The sequence below is a fragment of the Oncorhynchus gorbuscha genome, linkage group LG13 (assembly GCF_021184085.1).
Source record: "Oncorhynchus gorbuscha isolate QuinsamMale2020 ecotype Even-year linkage group LG13, OgorEven_v1.0, whole genome shotgun sequence".
Lineage (NCBI taxonomy): Eukaryota > Metazoa > Chordata > Actinopteri > Salmoniformes > Salmonidae > Oncorhynchus > Oncorhynchus gorbuscha.
In genome coordinates, this window is record NC_060185.1 from 4,744,629 (window position 1) to 4,764,634 (window position 20,006).

General features: G+C 43.4%; 1 protein-coding gene and 1 long non-coding RNA gene across 2 annotated transcripts; both read left to right on the forward strand.

Annotated features, from left to right (window-relative positions):
- The first annotated feature begins 9,749 nt into the window (after positions 1–9,749).
- On the forward strand, positions 9,750–12,129 carry lpar6a (lysophosphatidic acid receptor 6a). Its single transcript, XM_046296326.1, has 2 exons — positions 9,750–12,045; positions 12,078–12,129. The coding sequence occupies exon 1, from the start codon at positions 10,838–10,840 to the stop codon at positions 12,008–12,010; it is 1,173 nt and encodes a 390-aa protein (XP_046152282.1). The 5' UTR covers positions 9,750–10,837; the 3' UTR covers positions 12,011–12,045; positions 12,078–12,129.
- A 3,096-nt stretch (positions 12,130–15,225) lies between these two features.
- LOC123993866 lies at positions 15,226–17,876 on the forward strand. The gene is made up of 3 exons (XR_006831528.1): positions 15,226–16,251; positions 16,286–16,879; positions 16,923–17,876. It is a non-coding gene; the product is annotated as an uncharacterized LOC123993866 (long non-coding RNA).
- The last annotated feature ends 2,130 nt before the right edge of the window (positions 17,877–20,006 follow it).

Consider the following 20,006-nt stretch of genomic DNA (forward strand, 5'->3'; position numbering starts at 1 on the left):
TAACTACAACACCAGCCTGAGACAACTACAACACCAGGATACTGTCTAACTACAACACCAGCCTGAGACAACTACAACACCAAGATACTGTCTAACTACTACACCAGGATACTGTCTAACTACAACACCAGGATACTGTCTAACTACTACACCAGCCTGAGACAACTACAACACCAGGATACTGTCTAACTACTACACCAGGATACTGTCTAACTACAACACCAGGATACTGTCTAACTACAACACCAGGATACTGTCTAACTACAACACCAGGATACTGTCTAACTACAACACCAGGATACTGTCTAACTACTACACCAGGCTGAGACAACTACAACACCAGGATACTGTCTAACTACAACACCAGCCTGAGACAACTACAACACCAGGATACTGTCTAACTACAACACCAGGATACTGTCTAACTACAACACCAGGATACTGTCTAACTACTACACCAGGATACTGTCTAACTACTACACCAGGATACTGTCTAACTACAACACCAGGATACTGTCTAACTACAACACCAGGATACTGTCTAACTACAACACCAGGATACTGACAACTACAACACCAGGATACTGTCTAACTACAACACCAGGATACTGTCTAACTACAACACCAGGATACTGTCTAACTACAACACCAGGATACTGTCTAACTACAACACCAGGATACTGTCTAACTACAACACCAGGATACTGTCTAACTACAACACCAGGATACTGTCTAACTACAACACCAGGATACTGTCTAACTACAACACCAGGATACTGTCTAACTACAACACCAGCCAGAGACAACTACAACACCAGGATACTGTCTAACTACAACACCAGGATACTGTCTAACTACAACACCAGGATACTGTCTAACTACAACACCAGGATACTGTCTAACTACAACACCAGGATACTGTCTAACTACAACACCAGGATACTGTCTAACTACAACACCAGGATACTGTCTAACTACAACACCAGGATACTGTCTAACTACAACACCAGGATACTGTCTAACTACTACACCAGGATACTGTCTAACTACAACACCAGCCTGAGACAACTACAACACCAGGATACTGTCTAACTACAACACCAGCCTGAGACAACTACAACACCAAGATACTGTCTAACTACAACACCAGGATACTGTCTAACTACAACACCAGGATACTGTCTAACTACTACACCAGCCTACTACACCAGGACAACTACAACACCAGGATACTGTCTAACTACAACACCAGGATACTGGATACTGTGAGAACTAACTAACTACAACACCAGGATACTGTCTAACTACAACACCAGGATACTGTCTAACTACAACACCAGGATACTGTCTAACTACAACACCAGGATACTGTCTAACTACTACACCAGGCTGAGACAACTACAACACCAGGATACTGTCTAACTACAACACCAGGATACTGAACTACAACACCAGACAACTGTCTAACTACCACCAGGATACTGTCTAACTACAACACCAGGATACTGTCTAACTACAACACCAGGATACTGTCTAACTACAACACCTGGATACTGTCTAACTACTACACCAGGATACTGTCTAACTACAACACCAGGATACTGTCTAACTACAACACCAGGATACTGTCTAACTACAACACCAGGATACTGTCTAACTACTACACCAGGATACTGTCTAACTACTACACCAGGATACTGTCTAACTACAACACCAGGATACTGTCTAACTACAACACCAGGATACTGTCTAACTACAACACCAGGATACAACACCAGGATGTCTAACTACAACACCAGGATACTGTCTAACTACAACACCAGGATACTGTCTAACTACAACACCAGGATACTGTCTAACTACAACACCAGGATACTGTCTAACTACAACACCAGGATACTGTCTAACTACAACACCAGGATACTGTCTAACTACAACACCAGCCAGAGACAACTACACACAGGATACTGTCTAACTACAACACCAGGATACTGTCTAACTACAACACCAGGATACTGTCTAACTACAACACCAGGATACTGTCTAACTACTACACCAGGATACTGTCTAACTACAACACCAGCCTGAGACAACTACAACACCAGGATACTGTCTAACTACAACACCAGGATACTGTCTAACTACAACACCAGGATACTGTCTAACTACAACACCAGGATGACTGTCAACTACAACACCAGGATACTGTCTAACTACAACACCAGGATACTGTCTAACTACAACACCAGGATACTGTCTAACTACAACACCAGGATACTGTCTAACTACAACACCAGGATACTGTCTAACTACAACACCAGGATACTGTCTAACTACAACACCAGGATACTGTCTAACTACTACACCAGCCTGAGACAACTACAACACCAGGATACTGTCTAACTACAACACCAGGATACTGTCTAACTACAACACCAGGATACTGTCTAACTACAACACCAGGATACTGTCTAACTACAACACCAGGATACTGTCTAACTACAACACCAGGATACTGTCTAACTACAACACCAGGCTGAGTCAACTTAATGTTCAACACCAGGATACTGTCTAACTACTACACCAGGATACTGTCTAACTACTACACCAGGATACTGTCTAACTACAACACCAGGATACTGTCTAACTACAACACCAGGCTGAGTCAACTGAATGTTCAGACCAGGATACTGTCTAACTACAACACCAGGATACTGTCTAACTACAACACCAGGATACTGTCTAACTACAACACCAGGATACTGTCTAACTACAACACCAGGATACTGTCTAACTACAACACCAGGATACTGTCTAACTACAACACCAGGATACTGTCTAACTACAACACCAGGATACTGTCTAACTACAACACCAGGATACTGTCTAACTACAACACCAGGATACTGTCTAACTACAACACCAGGATACTGTCTAACTACAACACCAGGATACTGTCTAACTACAACACCAGGATACTGTCTAACTACAACACCAGGATACTGTCTAACTACAACACCAGGATACTGTCTAACTACTACACCAGGATACTGTCTAACTACTAACACCAGCCTGAGACAACTACAACACCAGGATACTGTCTAACTACTACAACACCAGGATACTGTCTAACTACTACACCAGGATACTGTCTAACTACTACACCAGCCTGAGACAACTACAATACCAGGATACTGTCTAACTACAACACCAGGATACTGTCTAACTACAACACCAGGATACTGTCTAACTACAACACCAGCCTGAGACAACTACAACACCAGGATACTGTCTAACTACAACACCAGGATACTGTCTAACTACAACACCAGGATACTGTCTAACTACAACACCAGCCTGAGACAACTACAACACCAGGATACTGTCTAACTACAACACCAGGATACTGTCTAACTACAACACCAGGATACTGTCTAACTACTACACCAGGATACTGTCTAACTACTACACCAGGATACTGTCTAACTACAACACCAGGATACTGTCTAACTACAACACCAGCCTGAGACAACTACAACACCAGGATACTGTCTAACTACAACACCAGCCTGAGACAACTACAACACCAGGATACTGTCTAACTACAACACCAGGATACTGTCTAACTACAACACCAGGATACTGTCTAACTACAACACCAGGATACTGTCTAACTACTACACTTTTGCACCAGATTATACAGCCGTGTCCATCTATTAAAGTTGCCCTTTGTCCCTCACCTCACACCGTACATAGCATTGATCACATGACATAATGATTTCACATTCTGACTTGATGTTTTTGTTTTGTCTTCATATTTGAAGACTGAATGCCTTGGCCTTGGGGCCTGGAGGCAGTTGGCTGTTTCCTGGCATTGTGGGAAGGTTTAACGGTTCTGGGATTACTTACCACATGTTTGTGCTTAGCCACAACCACACATTGACTGAATCGCATGTGAAGCGCTGGTTTTTTAATGTGCTGAGTGGAAAGTTTTTGTCCTTTTTTTTTGCTCCGAGGACAATGGTCCCATGTTTTTGTAAAACATTTCTTTGCGACCTTGACGGTGTTTGTCGTGACCGGCTGGAGGTGAAGAAAGAGACAGTGGTCATAAACATTGTCTCGCTGTCCTATATTTGTTTTGTCGAAATTTGGGGTTTGCTGTGCTGCAAAGTCATGTGGTGTAAAAGTACATTTCTCCAAAGAATGAGGAATTAGATTTAAAGGTGGCAAAGCGAAGTGAGAATCCAATCTTCGGTTCAGGTGCTTGTTGTGTTTTTTATTTTATTTTTACGAATGATGCAATGATAGTAGTTCAAATGGTGTCCAATCCTAGGATTGGCGTTTTAATTTTTTAATAAAAAAAAAAAAAAAAAAAGTGTGATAAACGCTGTGCCCATTCAAACTGTTCTAACACGTTGCAAAGTACTGATGATCAGTGTCAACAACCCATTAGCCCAACGGCATCCCCATCTCACTGTTGTGAAATGCTGAGAATCTTTAAAAAAATGACACATCACTTTCATCAATAACCATTGAATTTGGAATTAGGAAACGGTTATAAATGAATAGGATATCTAGCGAAATAACACAGAACAATGAAGAGAATCACTTATAAATTCAACTGAATTCTGGGTTTGGATTTAAATGAAGTTCCAGAGGATTAGTACCACACCTACGTTGACCTGCTCTGCCCTCCTGTCTCTGTCTCACCTGAACACACCGGTTGAATGGCAAAAACACACGGTCATGGCGTAAATCGCTTTGGATTAAAGAGTCTGCTAAAGGAGGGAGGGAGAGGGGGGGAGGGAGGAAGAGAGGGAGGGAGGAAGGAAGAGAGGAAGGGAGGGAGGGAGGGAGGGAGAGAGAGAAGCAGGGAGGGAGGGACAGAGAGGGAGAGAAGCAGGGAGGGAGAGGGAGGGAGGGACAGAGAGAGGGAGGGAGAGAGAGAAGCAGGGAGGGAGGGAGGGAGGGACAGAGAGGGAGGGAGGGACAGAGAGGGAGGGAGGGAGGGAGGGAAGCAGGGAGGGAGGGAGGGGAGGGAGGGAGGGAGGGAGGGAGGGAGAGGGAGGGAGGGAGGGACAGAGAGGAGGGAGGGAGGGAGAGAGAGAAGCAGGGAGGGAGGGAGGGAGGGAGGGAGGGAGGGAGGGAGGGAGGGAGAGGGAGGGAGGGGGAGAGAGAGAGAGAAAGAGAGAGAGAGGGAGGGAGGGAGACAGAAAGAGAGGGAGGGAGGGAGAGAGAAAGGGAGGGAGAGAGAAAGGGAGGGAGAGGGAGGGAGGGAGGGAGGGAGAGAGAAGCAGGGAGGGAGGGAGGGAGAGAGAGCGAGCGAGAGAGGGAGGGAGAGAGAGAAGCAGGGAGGGAGAGAGGGAGGGAGAGAGAGAAGCAGGGAGGGAGAGAGGGAGGGAGAGAGAGAAGCAGGGAGGGAGGGGGAGGGAGGGAGGGACAGAGAGGGAGGGAGGGAGGGGGAGAGAGAGAGAGGGGGAGAGAGAGAGAGAAAGAGAGAGAGAGGGAGGGAGAGAGGGGAGGGAGGGAGAAAGGGAGGGAGGGAGGGAGGGAGGGAGGGAGGGAGGGGGGGAGGGAGGGAGGGAGGGGAGGGAGGGAGGGAGGGAGGGAGGAGAGAGAGAGAGCGAGAGAGAGAGAGAGAGAGAGAGAGAGAGAGAGAGAGAGAGAGAGAGAGAGAGAGAGAGAGAGAGAGAGAGATGGACAGAGCAGTGCTTTTTTAAAACTTCTTTAAGACAGTGTGTAATGTTTACTGTACATTTTTTATTGTTTATTTAACTTTAGTTTATTATCTATTTCACTTGCTTTGGCAATGTAAACATATGTTTCCCCCATGCCAATAAAGCCCTTTGAATTTATGAGAGAGAGAGAGAGAGAGAGAGAGAGAGAGAGAGAGAGAGAGAGAGAGAGAGAGAGAGAGAGAGAGAGAGAGAGACAGAGAGAGACAGAGAGAGAGGAGAGAGACTTCCTAACCTCCTGCCCAATGTATTATATTAGAGAGACATATTTCCCTCAGATTACACAGATCCACAAAGAATTCGAAAACAAATCCAATTTTGATAAACTCCCATATCTACTGGGTGAAATTCCACAGTGTGACATCACAGCAGCAAGATTTGTGACCTGTTGCCACGAGAAAAGGGCAACCAGTGAAGAACAAACACCATTGTAAATATATATATTTAATATGACATTTGTATTTGTTTATTTCACTTTTGTATATTATCTACCTCACTTGCTTTGGCAATGTTAACACATGTTTCCCATGCCAATAAAGACCCTTGAATTGAATTGAATTGAATTGAGAGGAGAGAGACAGAGAGAGAGAGAGAGAGACAGAGAGAGAGAGAGAGAGAGAGAGACAGAGAGAGAGACAGAGAGGGAGACAGAGAGAGAGAGAGAGAGACAGAGGAGAGGGAGACAGAGGAGAGAGAGACAGAGGAGAGAGAGACAGAGAGGGAGACAGAAGAGAGAGAGACAGAGAGAAAGAGAGAGAGGAGAGAGAGAGACAGAGAGAGAGACAGAGAGGGAGACAGAGGACAGAGAGACAGAGAGGGAGACAGAGAGAGAGAGAGACAGAGGAGAGAGAGACAGAGAGAGAGAGACAGAGAGGGAGACAGAGGAGAGAGAGACAGAGAGGGAGACAGAAGAGAGAGACAGAGAGAAAGAGAGAGAGAGGAGAGAGTGTGCTCACTCTGCTACAGAGGAGAGGTAGAGACGGAGCTAGCTGCATGTCCTACTACACTGTGACAAATACTCAGACCTAAGAGAATATTTCTTTCCCAAAATTATGATTCAATACAAAGAATTTGAAACTATAAAATATGAAGAAAAAATCTAATATTTATTGGGTGAAAAGCCAAAATGTGCAGTTTTGGCAGCCAAATGTGTGTCCTCCTGCCAAAACCTGAGGGACAGCCAGTGAAAAGTGCCATGTAGTGTCAATAATATTTCCCATCTTGCTTTGTTTTGTCTTTCATACCATGTCATGTGTCTTCTCAGTCATGTTGAGACTGATCTACTACCAGGTCATGTGTCTTCTCAGTCAGGTTGACACTGATCTACTACCAGGTCATGTGTCTTCTCAGTCATGTTGAGACTGGTCTACTACCAGGTCATGTGTCTTCTCAGTCATGTTGAGACTGGTCTACTACCAGGTAATGTGTCTTCTCAGTCATGTTGAGACTGATCTACTACCAGGTCATGTGTCTTCTCAGTCATGTTGACACTGGTCTACTACCAGGTCATGTGTCTTCTCAGTCATGTTGACACTGGTCTACTACCAGGTCATGTGTCTTCTCAGTCATGTTGACGCTGGTCTACTACCAGGTCATGTGTCTTCTCAGTCATGTTGACACTGGTCTACTACCAGGTCATGTGTCTTCTCAGTCATGTTGACACTGGTCTACTACCAGGTCATGTGTCTTCTCAGTCATGTTGACACTGGTCTACTACCAGGTCATGTGTCTTCTCAGTCATGTTGACACTGGTCTACTACCAGGTCATGTGTCTTCTCAGTCATGTTGACGCTGGTCTACTACCAGGTCATGTGTCTTCTCAGTCATGTTGACGCTGGTCTACTACCAGGTCATGTGTCTTCTCAGTCATGTTGACACTGGTCTACTACCAGGTCATGTGTCTTCTCAATCATGTTGACACTGGTCTACTACCAGGTCATGTGTCTTCTCAGTCATGTTGACACTGGTCTACTACCAGGTCATGTGTCTTCTCAGTCATGTTGACACTGGTCTACTACCAGGTCATGTGTCTTCTCAGTCATGTTGAGACTGATCTACTACCAGGTCATGTGTCTTCTCAGTCATGTTGAGACTGGTCTACTACCAGGTAATGTGTCTTCTCAGTCATGTTGAGACTGATCTACTACCAGGTCATGTGTCTTCTCAGTCATGTTGACACTGGTCTACTACCAGGTCATGTGTCTTCTCAGTCATGTTGACACTGGTCTACTACCAGGTCATGTGTCTTCTCAGTCATGTTGACACTGGTCTACTACCAGGTCATGTGTCTTCTCAGTCATGTTGACACTGGTCTACTACTAGGTCATGTGTCTTCTCAGTCATGTTGACACTGGTCTACTACCAGGTCATGTGTCTTCTCAGTCATGTTGACACTGGTCTACTACCAGGTCATGTGTCTTCTCAGTCATGTTGACACTGGTCTACTACCAGGTCATGTGTCTTCTCAGTCATGTTGACACTGGTCTACTACCAGGTCATGTGTCTTCTCAGTCATGTTGACACTGGTCTACTGCCAGGTCATGTGTCTTCTCAGTCATGTTGACACTGGTCTACTACCATTGCTTTAATGTATTGTTGTTCTCATTAATATTGTTGTTGTAGTTGTTGTTAATGGTAATCCCATGTCCACTACTACTAATATTATTGCCATTTATTTATATATAAATATATATATATATATATATATATATATATTTTTTTTTCGATATGTATACTTTGACAGTGTAAGTAATAATGAACTTGCCATGTCAATAAAGTCAATTGAATTTAATTGAATTGAGAGAGAGACAGAGAGAGGAGAGAGAGGGAGAGAGAGGGGAGAGAGGAAGAGAGAGAGGGAGAGAGAGAGGAAGAGAGAGAGGGAGAGAGAGAGGGAGAGAGAGAGAGAGAGAGAGAGGGAGGGAGAGAGAAGAGAGATAGAGGAGAGAGAGAGACAGAGAGAGAGGAGAGAGAGGGAGAGAGGAAGAGAGAGAGGGAGAGAGAGGAGAGAGAGAGAGAGGAGAGATGAGAGAGAGAGAGAGGGAGGGAGAGAGAAGAGAGAGAGAGATGGAGAGAGAGGGAGAGAGAAGAGAGAGAGGGAGAGAGAGAGAAGAGAGAGAGAGAGAGAGAGAGAGAGAGAGAGAGAGAGAGAGAGAGACAGAGAGACAGAGAGGAAGAGAGAGAGAGAGGAGAGAGAGAGGAAGAGAGAGAGAGGAGAGAGAGAGGAGAGAGAGGGAGAGAGAGCGAGAGAGAGAGACAGTGAGAGAGGGAGAGAGAGCCCTGACCTCTTGTTGACTGACTAAGGCATCTAAAGCAGCAGTGAATAGTTGTTTATTCCCCCTCAGTGTTAAAGGTCCTTTCAGAATACAACACAGCCTCTTAATGAGAAGTACAGCTGCCCAAACTCACCCTGTCACTAAACAACGGAACTGTTCAACTCAATACTTCCCACTGGACCTGTCTAAACTCTGTCTGTCCCAAATGACACCCTATTCCATATTTAGTCCCCCTTTGGAACAAGGTCTAACTATAGGGAGTAAGGGACACGGAAAGGGTTAAATGGAGCGCCCCCCCCACACACACACACACACACGCACACACACACACAGTCAACAGACAAAGAGAAGAGGGGGGAGGAGCTAAACAACTGCCTATCCTCTCCTCTTAGACCACAAAATAACTGTCTGCAAGGAGGGAGGGAGGGAGGGAGGGGCAGGCAGGCAGGCAGGCAGGCAGGCAGGCAGGCAGGCAGGCAGGCAGGCAGGCAGGGCAGGGTAGTCAGGCAGGGCAGGGCAGGGCAGGGCAGGGCAGGGCAGGGCAGGGCAGGGCAGGGCAGGGCAGGGCAGGGTAGGCAGGCAGGCAGGCAGGCAGGCAGGCAGGCAGGCAGGCAGGCAGGCAGGCAGGCAGGCAGGCAGGCAGGGCAGGGCAGGGCAGGGCAGGGCAGGGCAGGCAGGCAGGCAGGCAGGCAGGCAGGCAGGCAGGCAGGCAGGCAGGCAGGCAGGCAGGCAGGCAGGCAGGCAGGCAGGCAGGCAGGCAGGTAGGCAGGCAGGCAGGCAGGAAGAGAAGTAAGTGTTCGTATACCACAAGCTGCATGTGTGAGCTGTACAATACCCTTGAGGCTGTCACAGACAAAAACAGAGGGGAGAGAGAAAAATAGAGAGAGAGAGAGAGACAGACAGAGGAGAGGGCAGGAAATAGACCTTGAAGAGAAACAGAGTCTCTCTCTCTCTCACTCACTCACTCACACACACACACACCCACACGGAGGACTGAGGGAGGACCGTACATTCTCTCGGTCTCCACTCTACGCTCAGGACAAAGCAAACACGGCGGTTTAACTTTAGAGTGACACCAGCACAGAGACACCGTCAACTGCTTCACGACAGGACAACGAGGGTGGAAAGCCTGGATCATTTTCAAACAAAGAGGACAAAGGAGGATCGTGGACTGTATTGATAAACATTTCAACAAGAAAAGAGGAGAAGGGTTACTATATTATTATAATATATTATTATATATATTACTATAAAGAACTCTCCACAAGTGAATTATTATATTATATTTAAGCTTTCTTCTCTGCGAGGACTTGGACCGGAGAACGGTTACAGGACTTATTCTGAGCGTAGTAAAACATTTTAAAAATTTTTTTGTGGCTGCCTGAGTGGCTGGCTGCTGTCTGAGTAAGTACAGCTCTCTGTCTCAGCCAGTTAGTCCTGCAGCCTCGGGGAGTCCTGCCGGCAGGGGACAGGGGGAGGGGAGGTAGGTGGAAGCTGCAGCGCGGATCCCCAGTCCTATGGGGAAGGAAGGGGTCCTCTTCCAACGTCAACAACATGTCAACAAAATGGGGTAGGAAACACAGTGATCCTGGAGATTTTGGAATGAAAACTTTGGTGTTTTAACGGTTTGTTCAAGAGTTTACACGGTTTAGAGGCGTTTTGTGTTCTGCCTTTGTGTTGTGCCTCGCTGGACATTCGTGGCGGATTGGGGACCAAGAATTGAGTGAAATACTTTCCTTGTATAGTTGTTACACACCCCACCCCCCCCCTCTCCCAAACCACCGACACCACCCCCCCCCCTCAGTGTTCCCTTGCTTCCTCAACAACATGAACAATACCACCCTGATCCCACTGGCCATGTCGACAGACAACTTCACCCTGATGAAATACGGTCTTGGTGAGATTATCAGATCGAGCGTCACTCCTCTGCTGCACCACCTCAACTCCTCCGTCTCCTCAGGCGGTTCCAACTGCACCAAGAATGATGGTTTTAAGTATCCTCTCTACAGCACCGTGTTCAGCCTGGTGTTCATTGTGGGGTTGATCACTAACATGGCAGCCATGTATATATTCACCTGTACTCTCAAGTTGAGGAACGAGACGACGACCTACATGATCAACCTAGTGGTGTCGGACCTTCTCTTCGTCTTCACACTGCCTCTCAGGGTCTTCTACTTCCTTAACCAGGACTGGCCGTTCGGCGGGATACTCTGCAAGCTCTCCGTCTCATTATTTTATACCAATATGTACGGGAGTATTCTATTCCTCACTTGTATTAGTGTGGATCGGTTCCTGGCCATCGTTCACCCGCTCAGGTCACGGGCGTTGAGAACAAAGAGGAACGCTAAGATGGTGTGCGTGGCGGTCTGGGTTCTGGTGTTGGCAGGGAGTCTACCGACAGGGTTTAAACTGGAGACCACATCGCCACACCACAACCACTCCACCGCACGGTTCTGTTTCGAGAACTTCTCATCCACTCAGTGGAAGTCCCACCTCTCCAAGGTGGTGATCTTCATCGAGACGGTGGGTTTCCTGATCCCCTTGCTCCTCAACGTGGTATGTTCCGTCATGGTACTCCAGACCCTGAGGAGACCCCAGACCATCAGCCGTGGGGGGAAACTCAACAAAACCAAGATCCTTCGAATGATCGTGGTTCATCTCTTCATCTTCTGCTTCTGTTTCATCCCTTATAACGTCAACCTAGTCTTCTATGCCCTGGTTCGAACTGGGACGCTGAAGGGCTGCGCTTCAGAGACCGTGGTCCGAACTATCTATCCCATCGCTCTCTGTATTGCTGTGTCTAACTGCTGTTTTGACCCGATCATCTACTACTTTACCTCGGAGACCATCCAGAACTCTATCAAGAGGAAGTCCACGATCAGCCAGACGTACGATATTAAGTTCTCTGAGGCACTGCAGAGTGAGACCAGCGCCAACTTCCACTGCAGCCTGAGGACACTGAAAGACAAGGTGTTTAACAACACAGAGTCTTCTGTGTGACACTGGGGGGTGTGGAGGGACTGACTGGCTGGCTGGTTGACTGGTTAGCTGACTGACTGGCTGTATGGCAGGCTTACTGGCTGACTGGATGGCTGGTTGACTGGTTAGCTGACTGGCTGGTTGACTGGCTGGTTGACTGGTTAGCTGACTGGCTGGTTGACTGGTTAGCTGACTGGTTGGTTGACTAGTTAACTGACTGGCTGAATGGCAGGCTTACTGGCTGACTGGATGGCTGGTTGACTGGTTAGCTGACTGGTTGGTTGACTGGTTAGCTGACTGGCTGGTTGACTAGTTAACTGACTGGCTGAATGGCAGGCTTACTGGCTGACTGGATGGCTGGTTGACTGGTTAGCTGACTGGCTGGTTGACTGGTTAGCTGACTGGCTGGCTGTATGGCATGCTTACTGGCTGACTGGATGGCTGGTTGACTGGTTAGCTGACTGGCTGGCTGTATGGCAGGCTTACTGGCTGACTGGATGGCTGGTTGACTGGTTAACTGACTGGATGGCTGGTTGACTGGTTAACTGACTGGCTGGCTGAATGGCAGGCTTACGGGCTGACTGGCTGGTTGACTGGTTAACTGACTGGCTGGCTGGTTGACTGGTTAACTGACTGGCTGGCTGTATGGCAGGCTTACTGGCTGACTGGATGGCTGGTTGACTGGTTAGCTGACTGGCTGGTTGACTGGTTAGCTGACTGGCTGGCTGTATGGCATGCTTACTGGCTGACTGGATGGCTGGTTGACTGGTTAGCTGACTGGCTGGCTGTATGGCAGGCTTACTGGCTGACTGGATGGCTGGTTGGCTGGTTGGTTGTCTGTCTGTCTGGCTCCACCAGACAATAGGGATGTGGAGACTGGCTGGCTGGTTGACTGGTTAACGGACTGGCTGGCTGGTTGACTGGTTAACGGACTGGCTGGCTGGTTGACTGGTTAGCTGACTGGCTGGTTGACTGACTGGCTGACTGGATGGCTGGTTGGCTGGCTGTTTGTCTGTCTGTCTGGCTCCACCAGACAATAGGGATGTGGAGACTGGCTGGCTGGTTGACTGGTTAACTGACTGGCTGGCTGGTTGACTGGTTAACGGACTGGCTGGCTGGTTGACTGGTTAACTGACTGGCTGGCTGGTTGACTGGTTAACTGACTGGCTGGCTGGTTGACTGGTTAACGGACTGGCTGGCTGGTTGACTGGTTAACTGACTGGCTGGCTGGTTGACTGGTTAACTGACTGGCTGGCTGGTTGACTGGTTAACTGACTGGCTGGCTGGTTGACTGGTTAACTGACTGGCTGGCTGGTTGCTAGCAGCAGCACACAGGGTCTCTAAATGGTTCTATCTATCTGTAGGTCTGGACTTAAGACTTGTGAATTTAATTGATACATGCAAATACACATACAGACATTACACACGCAATGGATTAACATCAAACACAATGGATTAACATCAAACACAATGGATTATCAGCAAGCCTCTGGGAGACATTGGAGACATTGGAAGGGGCTTGGAGGAGGAGGGCTGAGGCACCAGCAAGGAAAGAGGACATACGTATAGGATTTCAGTGTTTATCTCAGGGCTGCAACATGGACCAAGCCCCTGTGACTGTCCATGCTATATGTACCAGACAGTCTACAGTATACAGGTTGTCTTATTTGATCCCCTGTTAGTTAATATGTTAATTTAATATAACTAACTAACATCCCCTTGTGGAATTAGAACTGTTTTTGCACAATAATTGTGCCAGACAGAAGTTATTAAACTTCAGAAAAATATGATTTGGAATGGATTGTGATCACTGGTGAGAGAGAGAGAGAGAGAGAGAGAGAGAGAGAGAGAGAGAGAGAGAGAGAGAGAGAGAGAGAGAGAGAGAGAGACAGAGAGAGAGAGAGAGAGAGAATGAGAACGAGAGAGAGAGAACGAGAGTGAGAGAGAGAATGAGAACGAGAGAGAGAGAGAGAGAGAGAGAGAGAGAGAGAGAGAGAGAGAGAGAAGAGAACGAGAGAGAGAGAGAGAATGAGAATGAGAATGAGAATGAGAACGAGAACGAGAACGAGAGAGAGAATGAGAATGAGAAAGAGAGAGAGAGAATGAGAGAATGAGAGAGAGAGAGAGAGAGAGAGAGAATGAGAAAGAGAGAGAGAAAGAGAGGGAGAGAGAGAGAGAGAGAGAGAGAGAGAGAGAGAGAGAGAGAGAGAGAGAGAGGGAGAGAGAGAGAGAGAGAGAGAGAGAGAGAGAGAGAGAGAGAGAGAGAGAGAGAGAGAGAGAGAGAGAGAACAGGACTCTTAACAGAGTGTAACATGTAGCTACCAATGAATGTGTTTTCATGGCTGCGATAACTTTATTACCATGGCCTCGATTTCATTAAACTTGAGAAATATCAGGCTATGGAATGCTTTGTGTATCTCAGTGATGTTAGTTTTGATATTTTGTATTGTGTATGTATCTGAAAACAGGCGGGTCTAAGAAGTGTTTGTGAGTATACAGTATACTGTGTGTGCCTGAGGAGATTTTTAAATCCTAAACTCATAGTAGGCACTTTATTGTATATCGTCCCGTACAAGACAATGCACTGACACGGGAATCGGGTGTTTTATGTCACTAATCACCGCTTGCCGGAAATAAAAAACAATAATAAAAAAAAATGCAAAAGTTGAATATTCATGTGAAAGATATTGTTACAAAACTAAAAAAGGAAACCGTTTTGTGTCAACACCAAGATAGAATTTTCTCAGTTCCGGAAATGTAACATCACTAGGCAACAGTAGACGACAGCTGGAGCTCTTTTTGTTGTTGTTGTCGATTATATTCACACACAATGGATAATGGGTTTATAAAAGAGGTTTTCAAAATAGATTCTTCTTTTATAACCAAAATAAGATAATATAATACAATCAGTCACTTTAAGCCAAGCATATAGCATACAGACAATCACTGTGCAGCTAATTATCCAAAACATCTAGTTCAACAGCTATAGACTAGTGACTGACTGTGAGAGAACACCTTGTAGTTTTTCCAGTTCTGTGGACAGAACTGTGTCATGTAGTAAACAACATTGCAGTGTAGAGAGACAGAGTAGAGTAGGTAGATATTTCAGTGTAGAGAGACAGAGTAGAGTAGGTAGATATTTCAGTGTAGAGAGACAGAGTAGAGTAGGTAGATATTTCAGTGTAGAGAGACAGAGTAGAGTAGGTAGATATTTCAGTGTAGAGAGACAGAGTAGAGTAGGTAGATATTTCAGTGTAGAGAGACAGAGTAGAGTAGGTAGATATTTCAGTGTAGAGAGACAGAGTAGAGTAGGTAGATATTTCAGTGTAGAGAGACGGTAGAGATGGGAGACAGAGTAGTGTAATGATATCATTTAGCTAAACAACATTGCAGATTAGAGACAGTAGATTTCAAACTGAGTATTGGTAAACAGTTCCATCCAGTCAAGAGAGGAGAGACAGAGTAGAGTAATGTAGGTGTTTATTAAAGACAGTAGAGTAATGTAGGTGTTTATTAAAGACAGACAGTAGGGTAATGTAGGTGTTTATTAAAGACAGTAGAGTAATGTAGGTGTTTATTAAAGACAGACAGTAGAGTAATGTAGGTGTTTATTAAAGACAGTAGAGTAATGTAGGTGTTTATTAAAGACAGTAGATTAATGTAGGTGTTTATTAAAGACAGACAGTAGAGTAATGTAGGTGTTTATTAAAGACAGTAGAGTAATGTAGGTGTTTATTAAAGACAGTAGAGTAATGTAGGTGTTTATTAAATACAGACAGTAGAGTAATGTAGGTGTTTATTAAAGACAGTAGAGTAATGTAGGTGTTTATTAAAGAAAGTAGAGTAATGTAGGCGTTTATTAAAGACAGACAGTAGAGTAATGTAGGTGTTTATTAAAGACAGTAGAGTAATGTAGGTGTTTATTAAAGACAGTAGAGTAATGTAGGTGTTTATTAAAGACAGACAGTAGAGTAATGTAGGTGTTTATTAAAGACAGTAGAGTAATGTAGGTGTTTATTAAAGACAGTAGAGTAATGTAGGTGTTTATTAAAGACAGTAGAGTAATGTAGGTGTTTATTAAAGACAGACAGTAGAGTAATGTAGGTGTTTATTAAAGACAGTAGAGTAATGTAGGTGTTTATTAAAGACAGACAGTAGAGTAATGTAGGTGTTTATTAAAGACAGACAGTAGAGTAATGTAGGTGTGTATTAAAGACAGTAGAGTAATGTAGGTGTTTATTAAAGACAGTAGAGTAATGTAGGTGTTTATTAAAGACAGACAGTAGAGTAATGTAGGTGTTTATTAAAGACAGACAGTAGAGTAATGTAGGTGTTTATTAAAGACAGTATAGTAATGTAGGTGTTTATTAAAGACAGACAGTAGAGTAATGTAGGTGTTTATTAAAGACAGTAGAGTCATGTAGGTGTTTATTAAAGACAGTAGAGTAATGTAGGTGTTTATTAAAGACAATAGAGTAATGTAGGTGTTTATTAAAGACAGACAGTAGAGTAATGTAGGTGTTTATTAAAGACAGTAGAGTAATGTAGGTATTTATTAAAGACAGTAGAGTAATGTAGGTGTTTATTAAAGACAGTATAGTAATGTAGGTGTTTATTAAAGACAGACAGTAGAGTAATGTAGGTGTTTATTAAAGACAGTAGTGTAATGTAGGTGTTTATTAAAGACAATAGAGTAATGTAGGTGTTTATTAAAGACAGACAGTAGAGTAATGTAGGTGTTTATTAAAGACAGTAGAGTAATGTAGGTATTTATTAAAGACAGTAGAGTAATGTAGGTGTTTATTAAAGACAGTATAGTAATGTAGGTGTTTATTAAAGACAGACAGTAGAGTAATGTAGGTGTTTATTAAAGACAGTAGTGTAATGTAGGTGTTTATTAAAGACAGACAATGTAGTTTATTAAAGACAGTAGGTGTTTATTAAAGACAGTAGAGTAATGTAGGTGTTTATTAAAGACAGTAGAGTAATGTAGGTGTTTATTAAAGACAGTAGAGTAATGTAGGTGTTTATTAAAGACAGTAGTGTAATGTAGGTGTTTATTAAAGACAGTAGAGTCATGTAGATGTTTATTAAAGACAGTAGAGTAATGTAGGTGTTTATTAAAGACAGACAGTAGAGTAATGTAGGTGTTTATTAAAGACAGTAGTGTAATGTAGGTGTTTATTAAAGACAGTAGTGTAATGTAGGTGTTTATTAAAGACAGTAGTGTAATGTAGGTGTTTATTAAAGACAGTAGAGTAATGTAGGTGTTTATTAAAGACAGTAGTGTAATGTAGGTGTGTATTAAAGACAGTGTAGTGTAATGTAGGTGTGTATTAAAGACAGACAGTAGAGTAATGTAGGTGTGTATTAAAGACAGTGTAGTGCAATGTAGGTGTGTATTAAAGACAGTGTAGAGTAATGTAGGTGTTTATTAAAGACAGTGTAGTAATGTAGGTGTGTATTAAAGACAGACAGTAAAGTAATGTAGGTGTTTATTAAAGACAGTGTAGTGTAATGTAGGTGTTTATTAAAGACAGTGTAGTAATGTAGGTGTTTATTAAAGACAGTAGAGTAATGTAGGTGTTTATAAAAGACAGTGTAGTAATGTAGGTGTGTATTAAAGACAGTAGAGTAATGTAGGTGTTTATTAAAGACAGTGTAGTGTAATGTAGGTGTGTATTAAAGACAGTGTAGTGTAATGTAGGTGTGTATTAAAGACAGTAGAGTAATGTAGGTGTTTATTAAAGACAGTGTAGTAATGTAGGTGTGTATTAAAGACAGTAGAGTAATGTAGGTGTGTATTAAAGACAGTGTAGTGTAATGTAGGTGTTTATTAAAGACAGTAGAGTAATGTAGGTGTTTATTAAAGACAGTAGAGTAATGTAGGTGTTTATTAAAGACAGACAGTAGAGTAATGTAGGTGTGTATTAAAGACAGACAGTAGAGTAATGTAGGTGTTTATTAAAGACAGTAGAGTAATGTAGGTGTTTATTAAAGGCAGTGTAGTGTAATGTAGGTGTGTATTAAAGACAGTGTAGTGTAATGTAGGTGTGTATTAAAGACAGTGTAGTGTAATGTAGGTGTTTATTAAAGACAGGCAGTAGAGTAATGTAGGTGTTGATTAAAAACAGTAGAGTAATGTAGGTGTTTATTAAAGACAGTAGAGTAATGTAGGTGTTTATTAAAGACGGTAGAGTAATGTAGGTGTTTATTAAAGACAGTAGAGTAATGTAGGTGTTTATTAAAGACAGACAGTGTAGTAATGTAGGTGTTTATTAAAGACAGTAGAGTAATGTAGGTGTTTATTAAAGACAGACAGTGTGGTGCAATGTAGGTGTGTATTAAAGACAGTGTAGAGTAATATAGGTGTTTATTAAAGACAGTGTAGTAATGTAGGTGTGTATTAAAGTCAGACAGTAAAGTAATGTAGGTGTTTATTAAAGACAGTGTAGTGTAATGTAGGTGTTTATTAAAGACAGTGTAGTAATGTAGGTGTGTATTAAAGACAGTGTAATGTAGGTGTGTATTAAAGACAGTGTAGTGTAATGTAGGTGTTTATTAAAGACAGTAGAGTAATGTAGGTGTTTATTAAAGACAGTAGAGTAATGTAGGTGTTTATTAAAGACAGACAGTAGAGTAATGTAGGTGTGTATTAAAGACAGACAGTAGAGTAATGTAGGTGTTTATTAAAGACAGTAGTGTAATGTAGGTGTGTATTAAAGACAGTGTAGTGTAATGTAGGTGTGTATTAAAGACAGTGTAGTGTAATGTAGGTGTTTATTAAAGACAGACAGTAGAGTAATGTAGGTGTTGATTAAAGACAGTAGAGTAATGTAGGTGTTTATTAAAGACAGTAGAGTAATGTAGGTGTTTATTAAAGACAGACAGTGTAGTAATGTAGGTGTTTATTAAAGACAGTAGAGTAATGTAGGTGTTAATTAAAGACAGACAGTAGAGTAATGCAGGTGTTTATTAAAGACAGTAGAGTAATGTAGGTGTTCATTAAAGACAGACAGTAGAGTAATGCAGGTGTTTATTAAAGACAGACAGTAGTGTAGGTATGTAGGAAGGATATGCATATTCTTGGTACCATTTGAAAGGAAACACTTTGACATTTATGGTAATGTGAAAGGAATGTAGTAGAATATCACACAAAGATAATGCAAAGAAAAATCAAACTGTTCTTTTGTATTTTTTGTACCATCATCTTTGAAATGCAAGAGAAAGGCCATAATTTATTATTCCATCCCAGGTGCAATTTAGATCATGGCCACTAGCAGTGTATGTGCAAAGTTTTAGACTGATCCAATGAACAATTGCATTTCTGTTCAAAATGTTGTATCAAGACAGCCCAAATTGTAACACTCTCCTCAAACAATAGCATGGTATTATTTCACTGTAATAGCTACTGTAAAGTGGACAGTGCAGTTAGATTAACAAGAATGTAAGCTTTCTGCCAATATCAGATATGTCTATGTCCTGGGAACGGGACACTGATCCAGAAGACGTTTTTAAAGACATACAGTAGTATAATGTAGGTTGTACACAACATTGCTCTGTATACTAGAGACGGGACTGGGAGACATTGTAGTATTGTCATGTTGGTAAACATGCATGATTGTAAGTTGCTCTGGATAAGGGTGTCTGCCAAATGACTACAAAATAGTTGTGTCGAGCGAGAAGTGTATGTCGTCGCTAGGTAACAACATTGCTGTGTGGTATTGGGAAAGACAGTTAATATGTCGTCGCTAGGTAACAACATTGCTGTGTAGTGTTGGGAAAGACAGTTAATATGTCGTCGCTAGGTAACAACATTGCTGTGTAGTGTTGGGAAAGACAGTTAATATGTCGTCGCTAGGTAACAACATTGCTATGTAGTGTTGGAATAGACAGTTAATATAAGGTCGCTAGGTAACAACATTGCTGTGTGGTGTTGGGAAAGACAGTTAATATGTCGTCGCTAGGTAACAACATTGCTGTGTAGTGTTGGGAAAGACAGTTAATATAAGGTCGC